Below are 15,686 nucleotides of genomic sequence, written 5' to 3' on the forward strand. Positions count from 1 at the left end.
AAGTATCCGAAAGATGTCATATTAAAAAGACAGTGTGTTCCTTCCCATTGATACCATGGTGAAGTGAGCCGGTGGGTGCCCCGACCAAACAGCAGAGGTTGAAGAACACAGAACCTCTGACCCAAAAGGAATGCTGTGTTCTTGCTTCACCTGATGAAAAATTTGAAGAGAAACGCAGAATGCAACAAAGGTGTGGGTGTGGATTCTCTTGTCACTGAACACATACAACTTCCCCTTTGCCATGCTGAGATAATGCTTAAAAGGAACCAATTGTGCCTGAACCAGAAGGAGGTTGCTCAAAAGGAAGCATTACTCCAAAAGAAACAGAAGAAACAAAGACTCATGGTCGGGGAGAAAATGGGATATGAATGCACAAAGAAAAATGAAGTTAAAGCAAGTTACTGGATGTAAGACCTGGTTTCAAGTCTCATTTCTGCTTCTTACTATCTTCCTTTGGGAGCCTGGACTTAAGTCAGAGGAGGGGACTGGATTCTAAGGCCCCTTTTAGTTCCAAATTCTATGAGCTCCAAGGTCATATTATAGAAACAAAGGAGAAGAGCAGAATGGCTATGGATGAGCAAGAAAGAGACCAAACCAGGGTCAACGGGGATCATGGGAGATCATTTATTTATTTATTTTTAGCAATTGGGGTTGTGACTTGCCTAGGGTCACACAGCTAGTTAAGTGGCAAGTGTTTGGTCAGAGGCTGGATTTGCACTCAGGTACTCCTGACTTCAGGCGCAGTGCTCTATCTACTGCCCTGAGATTTTTTTTTTAAAAGCCAGTTTCAACTGTACAACCAAAATCATTGGTCAGAATTAAAAGGGAAACAGTTAAATGGAGGGGGTGGAGAGGGTGTCTTTGCAGCAAATCTCTGATTAAGGTTTTATATCCAAAATGTATAAATACATTTCACCTTGCACCCTTTGCAAACTGGCAAAGATGACAAAAGATGGCAATAATCAATGCTGGAGAAGTTGTGGGAAGATAGACACACTGATACATTGTTCGTGGAACTGTGAAATGGTCCAACCATTCTGCAAAGCAATTTGGAATTATTGCAAAATAACTAAAATGTCCTTACCCTTTGACCCAGAGGTTCTACTATCAGATTTATACCCCTACGGAAGCCACTGATAAGAAGAAACTTCCCATATACATAAAAATATTTGCAGCAGCACTTTTTTGGGAAAGTAAAAAATTAGAAATAAAATAGATACCCATTAGCCGGTGAACAGCTAAACAAATTGTGGCCCATGAACATAATGAAATATTACTGTGCTATAAGAAAAGGTGAATGTGATGAATACAGAGAAGCATGGAAAAATATACATGAACTGATGCAGAACAAAGAAAGCAGAACCAAGAAAACAATATACACAGTACCTACAAAAATAAATGGAAAAACCACAAAATAATCAAAAGTGAATGTTGCAAAATTTTCAACAAGTGTGGCTCATTAAGAGATAGAAGATTCTTCCAACCCACCCTTTTGAGGAGATGAGAGGTACACAGGTATTGGACATTACACACATTTTAGGACTTTTTCAATGTATTAATTGGTTAGGCAGATTTTTCCCCCTCTTTTCTTTTGTCTTTAAAAACTACTATTTGTTACATGGGATGGTTCTCTGGGAAGGAAAGGGGGAAGGATACTAGGGTAAATTATGGTAATGTAAAAAACAAAAAGACTATCAGTAAAAACCCATTTTAAAAAAGAAAAAAAAATACAAGCACAAGAGTTATTCCCCAATATATGAATGGACAAAGAATACAAACAGGCAGTCCGGAAGAAGAAATCCAAGCTATCAACAACCATATGAAAAATGTTCCAAATTACTAGTTTCTAATTATAATACTAATAACAAATATAATTAACAATAGCAAATGCAAATTGAACAACTGAGATTCTATCTCACACTTGTTAGATTGACAAAGATGACACTAAAGAAATCTGATTATTAGAAGAGGCACACTAATGAACTGCTTGGGAGCAATGAATTGGCCTAATCCTTACGGACAGCAATACAGAACTACACTAAACTGAGCATACCTCTGACCCAGCAATGCCATTATTATACCTATACCCCTGAGACATCAAAGACAGCAAGATCCCCTATGTACTGAAATATTTATGGCAGTGCTTTTTGTTACAGCTAAGACCTAGGCCTGCATCATTTGGGGAATGGCTGAATAACTTATAGTATATGAATGTAGTACAATATTGCTGCTGTCTGTCCTTTGTTAAAGAGGACCAATGACATCACGGGTGATGTATTATGTGAGGCAGACTTGCAGCCTCACTATCTCTTCCTGAGTCCCTGAAGTCCAGTGGCAGGATAAAAGTCAAGATGACTGGTGATGGCCTGGAATGCAGTGGATGACCTTGGCACCTTCCATTTCTAACCAATCTCTAAGTGCTCCACAGCGCTTGCTTTGGCTACCTTCGTGGCCATTGGAACAAATCATTCTCATCCGCTCATTCAGCCAGAGAAAGTCTTCAGACTCTGAGGGTAGATATCTCCCTACCTCACCAACAAATTTGAGGCCTGACAGTTACTCTCAACCTAGTTTAGCCTTTCTGCTGAAGGCTGTTTAACAGGGTGTGGCCACTGTGTGTGCTATAGCTTCTTGGAGCTGCAGGTGAGAGTTGGGTGAATCAGGTAGACACCAAAGGTAGATGAGAAGCCTTAAAAAGAGCTGGGCAAGCCCTCACACCAGAGGTGCTAGTCCTCCTGTACACACCAGTATAATATTATGAAATAATTATCAATTTAATGGAATGGATGCAGAGAAATCTAGGAGGCTTGTAATTAGAAAGGAAGTGAAGTGGGCAGCCTGTATTTGATGGTTCTTTTGGCCACAGAAACCCAGGAGAAACCAAGAAAAATACAAAATGGCCCTCAGTCTCAAGTGACAGTGGCAGAGGGTGCTATGAAATCCAGTATTTAAGCTGTCTATAAACATTAACTTAATTGTTGGCCATCTAAATGTAAAATAATCTTATTTTCAATCAGGTGTCTATTTATAGTTAGACCACTGACTTGTTAGAACAAAGATCAAAACCAATACCAAAGTAGAAAAAATAAAAATGAAAGAAGGCTATGACAAACCGTCAAGGACCGACTGACCTAAATAAGCCGCCCGTGTTGAAATGGGAAATGGATTTTTAAAAAAAAGGCAACAATCAGCATTTCCTTACGGAAGTGCAACTAATGTAACCAAATGCCACAATAAAGAGACCCACTGCCTAGATACCACCTGTGCCAACAAACACTGCTCTCCTGCACAAGTAGAACATGTGTGAAGGCCTTAAGAATCTTATCCACCCTCCCAGCTTTGTCCCATGAATCTTTCGTACGTTTTACGTTCCAGCAAAACTGTTCTCCATCCCCCACTGTCATGGGGTCCCCTACTGCCACTTTTGTACCTTGGCTCATGCCACACCCCAAGTTTGGAAGGGACCGCCCTTCTCCCTCTCCTCCATCTCCATCTGAAGGCCTCTTTCCTTCAAGAGACAATACAGATGCTGCTCCTCCTTCCAATGACTGGGGTTTCTAGCACAACATTCCCCGTCTCTGCCACTAATTTTCTGTGACCTCTACAGAGCAAGTTACTTCCACACTATGGGTCCCAGTTTCTCATCTGTAAAATAAATGAATTGAAGTCTATTATCTCCAAAGTCCTTTCTAGCTCTGTGAGCCAGTGATTCTAGTATCTCCCTTGCCTACTTCACAACTCAACCTGAAGATCAAATGAAGATGTCTGTGACGCGTGTGAAGTGCCATCCAGTTTAAGGTTCTATCTGTTCCTAGGATGACAGACCTGGAAGGGACTTGATTTTTCCAGTCCTACACCCTCATTTACAGACAAATTATCTTATTATTCATTCACGCTTTCTTTGTTTTGCTGCTGTTACTGACACCTCTGACGGATGCTTAGGGAATTGCCCTAATCTAACACAGGCTCTTTATCATCTTCCATACAAGGCCACAATAACCCTTCCCACCCCTACTGGGAAGGATCCGGCCTAGACAAAGGACTGATCCCAGCACAGCGCTGGGAGAGACTCCAGCATCCCAGCAAAATGTCAGGTACTGACAAGCACCTGGTGGTCCTGTGTTTTCACTGAGAGTGGGCTGAAACCAAAACCGATGGCCGTGAAAGGGAGAAACATCATTAGTCCAAGCTGCAAGTGTGTGAGTCCCAGAAGCAAGAGACGCATTTTGGCAGAATTACAAAACTAGAAATCAAGTAACAGCATCCACGCTGGACGGGTGGGAAAGGAGTAGTTGAGGGATAGGGGTGAAGAAGAGAATGTTCCTCGTCCTTAGACTTCACTATATGGTGAGTCTCGAAGCTTGGATCCAAAGGTAGCTAAGAAGATATTCCCTACCCTTGCCCCTGATGAAAGAAACAAACTCAATACGATTTCAGTCCAATGTCATGCCAGTTTCTACTCGAAAGGCTATGGAAATTCTGACACCGACCACTCAAATACTGTTCCCGTTTTGCAGGCAAAAATACTGGGGCTCAGATGGGCTAATAAGTGACTTGCCTATTACTACACAGCCAGGAAGTGTGACTAGAATCCAGTTCTCCTGACACTCCATTCTACACATTCTCCTTCCCCTTGGCTGCAATAGCAGCCATCTGCTTGAAGTCCTGGAAAGATCATTCACATAGAAAGTAGACTGTTGTAGTGGAAGGTACCTTAGAACATAAAAGATTATCACTTTTTTTTAAGGCCATGAAGAGGAAGTATTTTTATTCCTAAAAATGGCTTAGAACTCACTAAAATTTAATTCCCATCAGCCATTAACAAAAAACTAGCACCGAGGCAGTGAGGCTAAAATAATTTCAAAAGCTGCCCATATCCTGCCACAGCAAGGTAAGGTCACTGGCGCCATACCTATAATCAGTGAGCAAAGCTTGTGCATAGGGGCAGCTAGATGTCACAGTGGATAGAGCACCGGCCCTGAAGTCAGGAGAACCTGAGTTCAAGTCTGGCATCAGACCAAACTCCTGACACTTACTAGCTGTGTGACCCTGGGCAAGTCACTTAACCCCAATTGCCTTTAAAAAAAAAAACTCATGCATAACTGTGTTCCTAGGCCTATGTTATCATCTGTAGACACCACATTTGGCAGGAATGGAGGGAAAAGGCTAAGGAAATTTTTTCAGTCCTTCAACTAGACTCCTAGAACCTAAGGCATGGGTGAAGTTCATCTGATAAGCCCTTTTCTCTCTAGTATCAGAAAGAAGGGCAGCTTTAAGCCCCAAGCATGTGACTCTATCAACTTCTCAGTCTCAAGGGACTCTTACCTGCAAACATAGTCTATCCATCTAAGCTCCTTACAGGCAAAGACAGTGCCATTTTCTCCTGTGTCCTTGCACTGAACGAAGAGAAGGCTTAGAGTAATTTTGCCTTCTGAGACTAAGGATTGCCTCAGATAGCACCACCACTTCCACAATGAGATATTCCACGGGGGATGTCTGTGCAGGCACATCAAGTCAGAAGTCCCTCCCCTCGTGAGGCAGGGCCAGAGTGGGGGTGGGGGAGGGAGAGCACCTTTCCATCCAGCATACCTGAATCCCCTTTAAGGATACCATTCTATGAGAAACTGAGGCCCGCACAGCGACAATTTGAAAACCCCACAGTCAATTCATGTATGGTCCTAATTTTTTTGTTCTGCTTTGAATATGGAAATGTTCACCTTACCTGGTATTAGCTGTATTCAGGATAGGAATTTGAAAGGAAGAATTCCCAAAGCCAAATTCCATAAGGGGAGGGGAGGAGGAAGGAAGGAAAGCTGAGAGCAAGCTGTCCACGGTGCCCATCTGGAGCCACCCTGCCCCTACCTTGCTTGCTCTAATACGGGATTAGCAAAGGCCTAAGAAGAGCCTTGGAATAGAGGTTTCTCTAACAGAGTCTGAGGGCTGTTCCCTCTGAAGTAATTGCCCATCCACTGTGCCAGCCAAAGGTCTGAATGAGGCCCACCTGATGTTATCAATCCAACAGTCGATGACGACAGGAAGGAGTAGCTCTAAATTCAACCACAGGGTAAAATAACTGTCCGTCTTCTTGGAGCAAAGGTAATGGACTACTGTAGGTTTGTCTAGCTTGGCTTCCAGCTGGTTTCCCAAGTCACCAGGTACTGCAAGAAAAAAAAAGGCACAGTGTGAGATGTCTAGTAACAGCAGAATGGTTCCAGGAATCATGCACCATTAGGACACTGGCCAATGGAACCCAATGCTAGAATTACTGAAATGCCCTCTGTGGTTTCAGAGTGCCTGATTAACTGAACTCTCCTCCCAGGCCATGGTTTACCTAAGATGCTTGTCATTTCGATATTATGAGACAAAACCCAAAGGCAGGAGAAGACACTGGAATCAGGACATAGAGCTATAATGGATCCTCCTCATTTTACAGAGGAAGAAATACTGTGGTTCAGAGAGGAAAAGCAACTTAGTACAGACACACAGCTCACAGAGGCAAGATGTGAACCTAGGTCCTTCTGACACCAAATCTAATGTCCTTACCATTAAATACCGTCCAACAGACCTTTATAAACAAAGCTCACAGAGCATAAACACTTAAAGGAATGCCTTAGATCTTATCTAGCCCAACTCCTTAGTTTTATGGATGATGGAACTAAAGCCTAGCCCAAGATTATCTATCAAGGGCAGGAGCCAGCAGCCTCCCTTTAGGAGGGATCAGCACATGCTGCCTTGCAGGATCGAAAAAAAGGGCAAGCAGCTCCTCTTGACTGGCAGGAATCCTTCCATGACCCTAGTGTTCACCACGTGCTGGTTCCCCGTAGGATAACTGTTCCATATATTCTTGAAGGCCACAGTTACCAAACTATCTGGTTTACTCTAGAAACAGCAGCCACCTCACTCTTTCTTCCAGCAGATGTCCTATGGTAAATGAGGCTATGGGGTGGTGAAGGCTAGCTATAGCCATGGGCAAGAAGCCAGAATTCCATCTCCAACAGTAACACCACAGATGACCCAGCCTTGCCTCTCACACATCCTGGTGAGAAAGTGATCTGGGGAATATACTTGACAGTTCAATGGCTGGCGACTCCCCCTCAAGGTTTCTTTCTATTAACTTGTCTGGAATGACAACTTGAAGAGGCAGACTTAGATAAGACCCCACCTAATCTGACTCCTAGCCTAGAGTTCTACTATATCATTCTGTGACTAGCGTGCAAGAAAAAAAAGCAGTCAGCCTTTTACTAGGCCTCCTTCAATGTCCCATGGAATCCTAAGAGACAGTTAGCAAAGGCAATCACAAGCCCAACCTAATTACAATCCAAGCACCTTTTGGACAAACACGACTAGGGTCCGAGGTTTCACCAAAGCTGGCAAACTCTGTGTTTATCAGCCATGCCAAGCTCTTTCCTTCTCTATCAGTGCAGAGTCCTGTACTTCTGGGAAGAGTCACCATTCCCAGAAATAACTTGCTTACTCCCAGGTGATACCCCAAAATCACCTTTCTCCCTGTCTTTCAAAGTCAGAGTAATTGTAATTCACGTACAGCCAGTCCCGGACAAGGCCTTAAGAGACTCATGGAAAAGATAGGCATGCTTCACTTGGCAGGTGCCAAGCCCTCATCTCCTGATTTCCACCCCCCCCAGGGCCAGGTGTCAACTTTAAAGGAAGAGAATACATTTTAAAGTCCCAACCCAGCAAAGCATTACGCTAATGCAAAATACCCAAGCTCTTAACTTCAGACACTTAAGGTTATGAGTAATGGAGAAGCTGGTAGATAAAAATCTCTTACTAAAAGCTCACTTAGAGGATAACAGAAACTGAAGCTGGAAGGAGCCTAAGAAATCATCTTGGCTAGCTAGCAGTCCTCTTCTTGCAAGGGCCCTAGGAACCCATGTGCACCAATCACTGTAATTGTAATCTTTATTAAAAACTAACAAAATATAAAGATGACTCATTATGATAAGCAAATGCACCTTCTGTAAACTATTTTCAAATGTGTCTAGATTTTGCAATTAACAAAACAGCAAGTCATTTAAGCACTACTGAATCCCAGCTTTTTGTTGTCATGTCTTTTTTAATGTAAAGAGGGTCTTTAGCTTGCGTGACAAATGCAGAGTGACTCTTGACCTCCCCGGCTTCCTTTAAGTGCCAACTAAAATCCCACCTCCTACAGGAAGCCTTCCCCAACCCCTCTCAACTCCAGTGCCTTCCCTCTGCTAATCATTTCCTATTTATCCTGTCTATAGCCTGCTTTGTACGAAATTGTTCGAGTGCTGTGGCCTTCATTAGATGGTAAAATCCTTGAGGGCGAGGGCTCTCTTTTTGTATCCCCAGCCCTTAGCACAATGCCTGGCAAACAGCAAATACTTAATATGTATTGATTGACTGGAAAACAAGATACACAACAATGTTGCTGGAAAAAAACAAATCACATGAAAGTCAACACTTGGTCCTTTGATGACCAAGCTTAGCACCATAAAGCAGAAAAGAAAATGCAGCACCACAGTCCCCTCTGCAGTGCACAGGTGGGGACTGTATATGCAGAATACAGATGTACCTATCTGACCCTGGTCTGTAATGGTTAGTTTTGCTGATGTCTTGCTTCCAAAGACATCCCAAAACAGGCAGTCAGGCGGAAACAAGACTGCTTTAAAAACAAAAACTGATAAAAAAAAAAAAGATAAAAATTTTAAAAGCTAAAACTAGGGGCAAAAAAATTAGAAACTGACTCAGCTGAATATACTTAGTTATTTTGCTGATGAGAAAGCTAAGGATTTCAGAGATTAAGCAGATAGAGCAGTCCTGGAGTAAGGAGGCCTGAGTTCAAATTCAGATTCACATGTCCTAGCTGTATGAACCTGGGCAAGTCACTTAACCTCGCCTATCGATCAACGAGATATAACAAAGCACTTAGCGCACAGTGCCTGGCACAGGGGAGGTTCTATATAAAAAAAGTTTATTCCCTTCACTGCTCCTTACATGATTTATTTGGAGTCTGATGGCCTGCGTTTGGGTTCCAAGTCTGAGACCTTAATTGTTTGGTTAACTGAAGCCTTTTCACAAGCCTTACTGGATAAGCCCCAGCCAGAAGCTTCTCGTATCAACAAAGAAAACACAGGGCAGGAGAGGGGAGCTTTGGATGTCTCATCTGCCTCCCTGAGACAACAGAGAATCCCCATCACCAAAGGGACATGCCCCCAATGCCTAGGAGATGCGATACTCAACGCCCAGAGTGTCAGGCAAGTCCCTAATCCAGGCAGTGACCAAAGGTTAACTGCACAGGACTAGTGGCAAAACAAGCCTTCCTCTTGGCCAAGGCTGAAGGGGGCATGTGTGTTTTTAGACATGACTAATGACGACACTTCTGTTACAAGACAGGGTTTGCGGTTGGTGGAAGTCTTTGGGAAATAATTAACATACAAAAAAAGAAAAGTATCAACACAATATTTAATAAGGGAAAAGGCTCATCTAGCTGATCTGGCCATACATCCAACCCTAGCCACCCCATTGTGCAAATGGAAAAACAGAGGCCAAAAGATTAGGTGATGTGCCCAAGGTCACTGTGCAAAAGCTATCAAGGCAAAAGCCTCTCTAGCCAATGGGTAGTAAGTCCATTACTCATTACAAACCAAGGGGGAAAGGTTGGCTTCTTCTTTTAACCAGCATTTGTGAAAGTGCAATCAACCCCCTTGGCAGGTCTACCTAAGAGGAGGGAGGAGGAAAAGGGGAGGAGGGAGGAGGAGCTGCCTCCCTGGTATTAAACTTGACTTGTCCAAACCCGCACATGAAGGGCTCTCCTCCAACTTCCCCAAAGGGCCAGAATAGTGCCAAAAATACGATTTCCTAGCCTTAAGCAGGTCAAAAGCCTTCAAGTGACAGCCTTGCCCAAGACGGTGGAGCAATACCGCCAGCAAGAAACAGGAACTCAGCCTGCCTGATTCGGGAAAAAAACAAGGCATTTCAATATCATTATAAAGCGATCAAGTACTTTCTTCTAGGCAGAGCCAGTTTGTGAAGAAAGGGCAGAAACCGGAGTCAAAAGAACCACCTAGGTCCTACCCAGCCCTAGCGCAGCTGTTTACTGGCTCAGGGCGCCTTCAACAACTCATGTATCCCGAATTTAGAGATGAGGAAACTGAGAGTCAGAAGTTAATACCTGCCCTGAACGTGCCACAGGCTTGTGTATAGGGAGTGTTACAGAAAGTACCTAAAAATGAAGGTAGCATAGCACCATTTCATCTCACTCTCTCAACAGCCCTGCCCATTAGATCGGGCCAAGTGATTATTCCTACTCTACAGATGAACAAAGGTTCAGAGCAGCTGCCCATGGATTCCTAAGCTCTTTCCATTCTACTATACTTTGCTTCCCTCTCTCCTTACTTAGCTAAAAATAATTTACTATTACTTAATAATCTAGCAGTTATACAGCATTTTTAAAAGTAGGCAAAGAATGTTATCTCACTGATCCTCAAAACAACTCTGGGAGTTAGGTGCTGTTATTACCCCCACTTTACAAATGAGGAAAATGAGGCTGAGCAACTTTAAATGATTTACTCAAGGGTCAAACAACTACTGGGCAGCAGGTGGCACGATGGATAGAGTGCAGGAGCTGAAGTCAGGAAGACTCATCTTCCTGATTCTAACTCTGACCCCAGACACTTACTAGCTGTGTGACCCTGGGCAAGTCACTTAATCCTGTTTGCCAATTTCTCTTCTGAGCTGGAGAAGGAAATGACAGTCATGGAGTTGGACACGAGTGACAACAAACAGCGACTACATATGAGGCAGAATTCACATTCAAGAGTTCCTGACTCAAATCCAGCCACTCTTACCCGCGTGTCTCCTAGCTACTCTAGCACAAGACTCCTTTGCAATTTCTCTTTCATCTTCTTATATTTGAGAAATGAGGTCTTTATCAAAGAAACTCCCTGTAGAAAATGTTTCTCCCAGTGTCCCACTTTCCTTCTAATCTTGGCTGCACTGGTCTTGTTTGTGCAAAACAGTTTCAATTGAATGTAACGTAAATGATCCATTTAGCTTCCTGGGATATTCTTTCTCGTTTGCTCATAAATTTTCTTTATCCATAGATCTGAAAGGTATATTTTCCATGTTCCTCTATAATTTGCTTATGATATCACCCTTCATGTCTAAACCATGTACCCATTTTGACCTTAACAGTGTGAGATGTTGGTCTATGCCTAGTTACTACCAAATACTAGGTTCCTGTGGTCATTTACTGCTGTGTATTGTGTACCTAATCTATTCCATTGATCTACCACCACTCCATTTCTTGGCCAGTAACAGACTTTTGATGATTACCATTCTGTAATAATCTTTAATAGGTGACTGAGTCAAGCTGGCTCTACCCTAGCAAGTAGGTACACTCAGAAACTGGGCCGCGGGGACTCTTGTTCTTTCACCAGTGTGTTGGACATTCTGAGCTGAAAGGGCTCGTAACCATTTTTTGCGTCCTGGACATCTTTGGAAGTCTGAAGAAGCTACGGAACCCTTCTCAGAACCATGTTTTTAAAATTCGTGTGAATAAAATACATATGATTGATTACAAAGTGACCAATTATACTGAAATAGCTAGCTAAAAAAGCTTTTTAATTGATCCCTCATTTTAAAGGTGGAAGGATGGGGCAGCAAAGTGGTACAGGGGATAGAGCACTGGCCCTGGAGTCAGGAGGGCCTGAGTTCAAATCCAGCCTCAGAAGCATAACACTCACTGGTTGTGTGACTCCGGGCAAGTCCCTTAACCCCAACTGCCTCACCCCCCCAAAAAAAAAAGTTGGAGGGAATACTGAGGTACAGAAGCTATCACTACAGATAAGTAACAGAGATAAAGCTATTCTGTCCAAGGGCATGAGGACAGGTTTATTAATCCCATCCCTCTCGCCTCCATCTCTACTCCACCTCCATGGACTAACTGCAGAGATATGGTGAGGTGGTGGCCTTGGTCTACAATTGTGTTCCATCATTGGGAAAGAGAACAAAGCTAACTGAATAAACATACTGCTCCCAAAATTAAGCCGACTGAGCTAACAAGTCAGACAGGAAGGTGCTCACTCACCCGGCCCTGCCTTGCACAATCTGGAGCCATCTATCTCAAAGTATACTAGATGTGACGGATGAGGGTGAGGACCAACGAGCGTGCAGGCCGTGGCTCTCCGGTGGCCAGCGATTATGACCTAACACCTGCTTGGGTTTAGTCTGCCTTAATCGCACTGCACTTAACCAAAGAGAGCTTAAGTTCCCCTGGAGCGCGCCATCTTCTTTGCCACATAACGGACAGTGGTCCCCGAGGCTTACCATCCTGCAGAGTGAAATCAGTAGAATCCTCTACAGACTGCTGCAAAAGTGGTCCATGACATAAACAAGGTCAAGAACTACTGCTGTAGGGGCAGTTAGGTGGTGCAGTGGATAGAGCACCTGCCCTGGAGTCAGGAGGACCTGAGTTCAACTCTGGCCTCCGACACTTACTAGCTGTCTGGCCCTGGGCAAGTCACTTAAAAAAAAAAAAAGAACTCCTAATGTAGAATAATATTTCCATTACATTTCCATTCTCCATCCACCTGAATTCTACCTAGCCTTCTAAGCCCATGCAAATCCTATCTCTTCCATAAAGCCTTTTAGGAGCACTATAGCCCAGTCATGAGCCAGAAATGTTCACTTTTTCTTTACCTCATCTATAAAATTGGCATATTTGTATCCTCAAAGGGTTGTAGAAACCAACTTTAAAAACACTTCACAAACATTAAAGCACATTACATATCAGCTATCACTTCTATTGGTCAAAGATCATCTTCACATGGGATGTAAGGTCATAAAATTTGAGTTGGAAGACTTTTCATTTGACAGGAAAATGGGCAGAATGCTGAGGCCAGAGAGAGGTAAAAATGATTTATTTGTCCAAGGTCAAAAACATTGGACCTATCATAGGGAAGAAAGGTTAATTCAGTTTGGGACATTTTGAGTTTAAGATGCTTGTGGCACATCCACTTTGAAATGTCTAATAGGTAACTGGTGATATGGGATTAAAACTCAAGAGAGAGACTAGTGTTTCAGAGCAGCCATTTCATCCCACCCCAGGCACCCTCATAAGCAACCTACAACTTCAGAATAGCCTAGCATTTGTCAAGGCACTGTTTGCTCCCCACCTCTTTTTCCAGCTATATGAATCTGGTGCCTAGGACAACTCCATTGATGCCACTGAACCTCCACAGACAATGTTACCCTACCTGAAATCATTCTTCAATGATTACCATACTTCTATCTCATCATACCCTCGCCACCCCAGTGATTCTGACCAGGGCTTGAGTCTCCATTGTTTATACGGGTTGCCTCCAACTGACTGCTCCCTCATTCCTACCTCTCTCCAAGTCCCCCCTAAAACTCCCCTACCACTTGAAACAAACTAGTATTTAAACTTTCTTGGGCCCCCCCATCTTCTTCATTCTCTACTCACTGAGAGCCTGACTCTTCTGAGGCAGCCTGCTAGGTGATGAAGTAGAGAGAGTGCTTGTCATGGGGCAGGATGACCCAAGTCCAAAGCCAGTTTCAGACACTTAACCGCTGATGTGACCCTGCACAAGTGACTTAAACCTGTTGGTTTCAGTTTCCCCAACTGTAAAATGGGTATAAAAATAGCACTTATCTTCCAAAGTTGTTGTGAGGATCAAATGAGATATTTGTAAAGCACTTTAGCACAGTACCTGGCATACAGCAGGTGCTTAATAAATGCTTGTTTTCTTTCTTCCAGATGCCATAGATTCCCTCGACACCCTTTGTAGCACAGGCTGCCCTTTCACACTCCTAGACTCACTGGTTGAAGTGAGGGGGGTGTGTGTATGTGTGTGGGTACTGCCTGCTCCCCACTTTTTCCCCTTCCAGCTCTTCCCCTACCACACTTCTCAGTATCCTCTGTCCTCTGAGGTTTATTCCATCCATATCTATCACCCAGTCAAGATTCAGGTAGCTTCTGAAAGTCCAACAACATTCAGAACTCACCCCTTCTTTCCTCAAGGAAATCAATGTCTGCCTCACAGTCTCTCTCCTCTCCAACTCCTACCTTCATACTAAGGTACACAGAGATTGATCCTGTGAAGCTGGAGAAAATCATGAAACTCTGCTGATGGGGATCTATTACAAACTTAAGTTACATAATCTCAACTGGGCCCTCACTGCAGCAAGATAATTCTTTTGACATGCCTATAAATGACTCACTTTCTCATTCACAATGGCTTTTATAAATCTTTTCACTCCTTCTTAAATCTCCCGTGGTTTCACTTTCTTCCACCCTCTCAGCTGAGAACCTTACCTCTATTTTACTGATAAAACTGAGCCCATTTGGGCCAGCTAGCTCTCCATTCTCCCCTCCTCTTTATCTCCTATCACTCAGATGCCTTCTGCTACTATCTCCTCTTTCACCTGGCTCACATAATGAGTTGGCCCTGCTCCTTGCCAAGGCAAACTCTTCTATCCTATCCACCCAAGTGATCCCCTTCCATCCTGTCTCCTCCTTTATCATCCCCAATGATTCTGATCATGTAATATAAGTTTGTAGTAGATCAACCTCACCTGGACCCTCACTGCTCCTAGGCAATCCTACTTTACCTCCTTTATCAACTCCCTATTCCACTCTCCACAGCAGCTCTTCCAAAACCTTCTGATCCTTCCTCAAACCTCTCCATGGCTCCCCCACTTCTCATCTCAGCTCATCTTGCCTCATGTTTTACTGAAAAACTAAAGCCATTCACCATGTACTCCCTTTTCTCCTCTCTTCTTCATCTCCCATAACTCAGATGCCTCCTAACAACATCTCCTCCTTCACCCCATCTCACACAAAGAGGTGCCTACAAGCCATCTCATTCCATCCCTTCTGCTCCAACACATTGCCACTCTCACTTATCTTCAATGTCTCCCTGTCTACTAGCTCCTTCCCTACCACCAAACACATCTATGTCTCCCTTATTCTCAAAAAATCTTCACTTGATCCATCCATCCCCACTATTATACAATCTCTCTTTTCTCTTGTAACTAAATTTTTTTTTGAAGAGCCCTTCTATAACTGGTGTTTCCATTTCATTTTCTCTCATTCTCTTAACTTTGTAGTCTAGCTTCAACTGAAACTGCCAAACTTACTAACATCTCTTAATTATCAAATCTAATGGACTTTCCTCAATCTTCATCGTTTTTGACGTCTCTCTGGGGTGTGACACTGTCACTCACCCTCTAGGTTTCTGCTCCTTCTCAGTCACCTTTCTTGGATTTTCCTCCAGGTCATGCCCACTAACTGTCTCCCAAGGCTCTGTTCTGGACTCCCTTCTCTTCTTCCTCTTGGTGATCTCATCAGCTCCCGGGGATTCAATCATCATCTCCATGCAGATGATTCTTAGATCTTTGTCCAGCCCTAACAACTCCCTGTTGACTTCCAATGTGCATATTTGACATCTTGAACTGATCATCCCAGTCATCTTAAATGCATCATATCCAAAAGTAAACTCACTATCTTTCTCCCCAAACCCTCCACTCTTTCTAGTTCCTCCCAGGCTCAGATCCTAGATGTCATTCTCAACATTCTACTCTTTCAGTCTCTTTCCCCTGCCCCCCTGCCCCTGCCCTACATCCAATCAATCTCTTCTACCTTTATAACATCTTTCCAATATGCTCCCTTCTCTCCTCTA

General features: G+C 43.4%; 1 protein-coding gene across 1 annotated transcript in view; it reads right to left on the reverse strand.

Annotated features, from left to right (window-relative positions):
- PLA2G15 (phospholipase A2 group XV) overlaps positions 1-15,686 on the reverse strand; it is a gene marked incomplete at its 5' end in the record, with an annotated part of 41,760 nt that overhangs the window by 13,191 nt on the left and 12,883 nt on the right. Inside the window, one exon of the mRNA XM_020989477.2 lies at positions 6,002-6,158. Within this exon, the coding sequence (XP_020845136.1) occupies positions 6,002-6,158 (157 nt within the window). The remainder of the gene's footprint in view (positions 1-6,001; positions 6,159-15,686) is intronic.

Source organism: Phascolarctos cinereus, unplaced genomic scaffold, assembly GCF_003287225.1.
Source record: "Phascolarctos cinereus isolate Bilbo 61053 unplaced genomic scaffold, phaCin_HiC Scaffold_2;HRSCAF=192, whole genome shotgun sequence".
Lineage (NCBI taxonomy): Eukaryota > Metazoa > Chordata > Mammalia > Diprotodontia > Phascolarctidae > Phascolarctos > Phascolarctos cinereus.